This window comes from Myzus persicae, unplaced genomic scaffold (assembly GCF_001856785.1).
Source record: "Myzus persicae strain clone G006 unplaced genomic scaffold, MPER_G0061.0, whole genome shotgun sequence".
In the NCBI taxonomy this organism is placed as follows: domain Eukaryota; kingdom Metazoa; phylum Arthropoda; class Insecta; order Hemiptera; family Aphididae; genus Myzus; species Myzus persicae.
Genome location: NW_019102770.1, coordinates 1 through 2,112, shown reverse-complemented (window position 1 = coordinate 2,112; position 2,112 = coordinate 1). Strand labels below are relative to the sequence as shown.

Genomic DNA, 2,112 nt, shown 5'->3' with positions numbered 1-2,112 from the left:
TCGTATGACTTAAATTAAGTTAGTATAAGCTTAAGTACAAAAAGAAATATATAAAAACAATAAACAGACAAGTACTCACGACACCGTGGGTACAATAAATATGGACGTTGGTGACGATGACTGATGAAGGCTGTAGTTGGTGGTGATGGCTAGTGAAGGCTGGTAATCGCTGGTGATGGCTAGTGATGGCTGTTACTTTAACAATGCGAAACCGCACGAGGGTATGACACAAAACTTTTAACGGCGAGACCGCGCGCAAAAGTCGAAGTATATACGTGTATGCGAAAAACCACATCAACAAGCGAAGTATATTACAACAGGTTAACTATTCACTGATACGCAGCGACCAACATATATCTGGTCGTTTTTTGATCGCTGCCCGGCGTTGAACTTTGTGCTCGGTGGATAACATCGCGTGGTGTATTTATGCAACATAACTCCCCCTTTGAAAGACGTAGTATGTCTTGCAATAGTTCTGGTAAAGTACTGAATATATGACGTAGAGTTGAAATTGATTGTAGTCTGTAGACGTTAACAGTCCCTATCACCCGTTGTGACCCACAGGTGTCGGAGTTTATTTTTTACAGGTAACATTTATAATATAAAATAAAAATTCATAATTTGATTGACATAACAACAAACATAAATGGACACAAATTTATCATAATTTACAAAATAACCTATATAGGTAATACATATTATATATTCTATTTTATTTTATTTTATTTATTTATTTTTTTTTTTTTTGAGAAAAATTGGAATGGAAACTATGAGGATGGATCATCAGGGATTGGTAATACGGCTAGTTTGACTACTGGTCGTTTTATTATTCCATCCGCAGTTTGGATTGTTGCCACTCGGACTATGCCATCATTACCTGGATGGACTTCTTTCACTCGTCCCATGGGCCAATACGTCGGAGCTTTATTGGGCATATTTATTAACACTATATCACCGACTTCCACATTTGGTTGTTGTCGCGTCCATTTTGTACGTCGCTGTAATGAAGATAAATATTCCGACGACCACCGATTCCAAAATGATTGAGTGCATTGTCTGATCAATTCCCACCGAGTTAATCGATTTATCGGTATTGATGTAAAATCTCGGGATGGTAACGCTACTAACGGTTGTCCTATTAAAAATTCGCCCGGTGTCAGTGGGCGTAAATCATTTGGGTCGGACGATAACACGGTCAGAGGTCTTGAATTAAGAATGGCCTCGATTTGCGTGGATAGTGTAGACATTTCTTCGAATGTAAACGTTTGGACACCGATAACCCGCTTTAAGTGGTATTTAGCAGATTTGACTGCAGCCTCCCAAATACCACCAAAGTGAGGTGCAGCGGGCGGGTTGAAGTGCCATTTACACGGCAACAGTGTAGTTTGTCGACTCGCTGTAGTCGTTAATATTTCGTGTAATTGTCGGTTGGCGCCTTGAAAATTGGTCCCGCAGTCTGAATAAATATTCGACGGAATACCCCGACGAGAAATGAATCGGTTGAAAGAAGCCATAAAAGCATCTGTAGTTAGATCTGATACAATTTCTAGGTGTACGGATTTAATAACAGTACATACAAATACCGCAAGATAACCTTTTGTCGATTTGGCATTTTTACGACGGGATTCTTTTATTTGGAATGGGCCAGCGAAGTCGACACCTACGTTGCTGAATGGACGGCACGGGCGAACGCGGAACGACGGTAATTCGGCCATAATTGGTTGTGGAGCGGTGGCTCGATGTCGAGCACACACGACGCATTTGAATATAATATGGCGTATGGCGGATCGGCTGGACAAAATCCAATACTTTTGAGCAATCAGTGACGACACTAATTGCGTACCCGCGTGAAGATACGTGAGATGGAAATGCCGAATCAAAATATTAGTTAACGCGCATTTCTTCGGCAATATTACAGGGTATTGTTGATGGACGTTAATGTCGGCATTCTGCAATCTACCACCCACTCGAATGACTCCCTCGATATCGACGAAGGGTACCAATTGTGCAATAGATCTAGGCACAATAGGATTATTTTTCGACTGCATAAGTTTAACTAAACCCTTAAAATAGATAGTTTGTGTTGAGCGAATAGCGCACGTTAACGATTCA

At 40.7% G+C, this 2,112-nt stretch overlaps 1 protein-coding gene across 1 annotated transcript; it reads right to left on the bottom strand.

The window, feature by feature from the left end:
- Positions 1 to 767: 767 nt before the first annotated feature.
- LOC111033098 lies at positions 768 to 2,048 on the bottom strand. The gene has a single exon (XM_022313697.1). The coding sequence runs from the start codon at positions 2,046 to 2,048 to the stop codon at positions 768 to 770; it is 1,281 nt and encodes a 426-aa protein (XP_022169389.1).
- Positions 2,049 to 2,112: the final 64 nt, after the last annotated feature.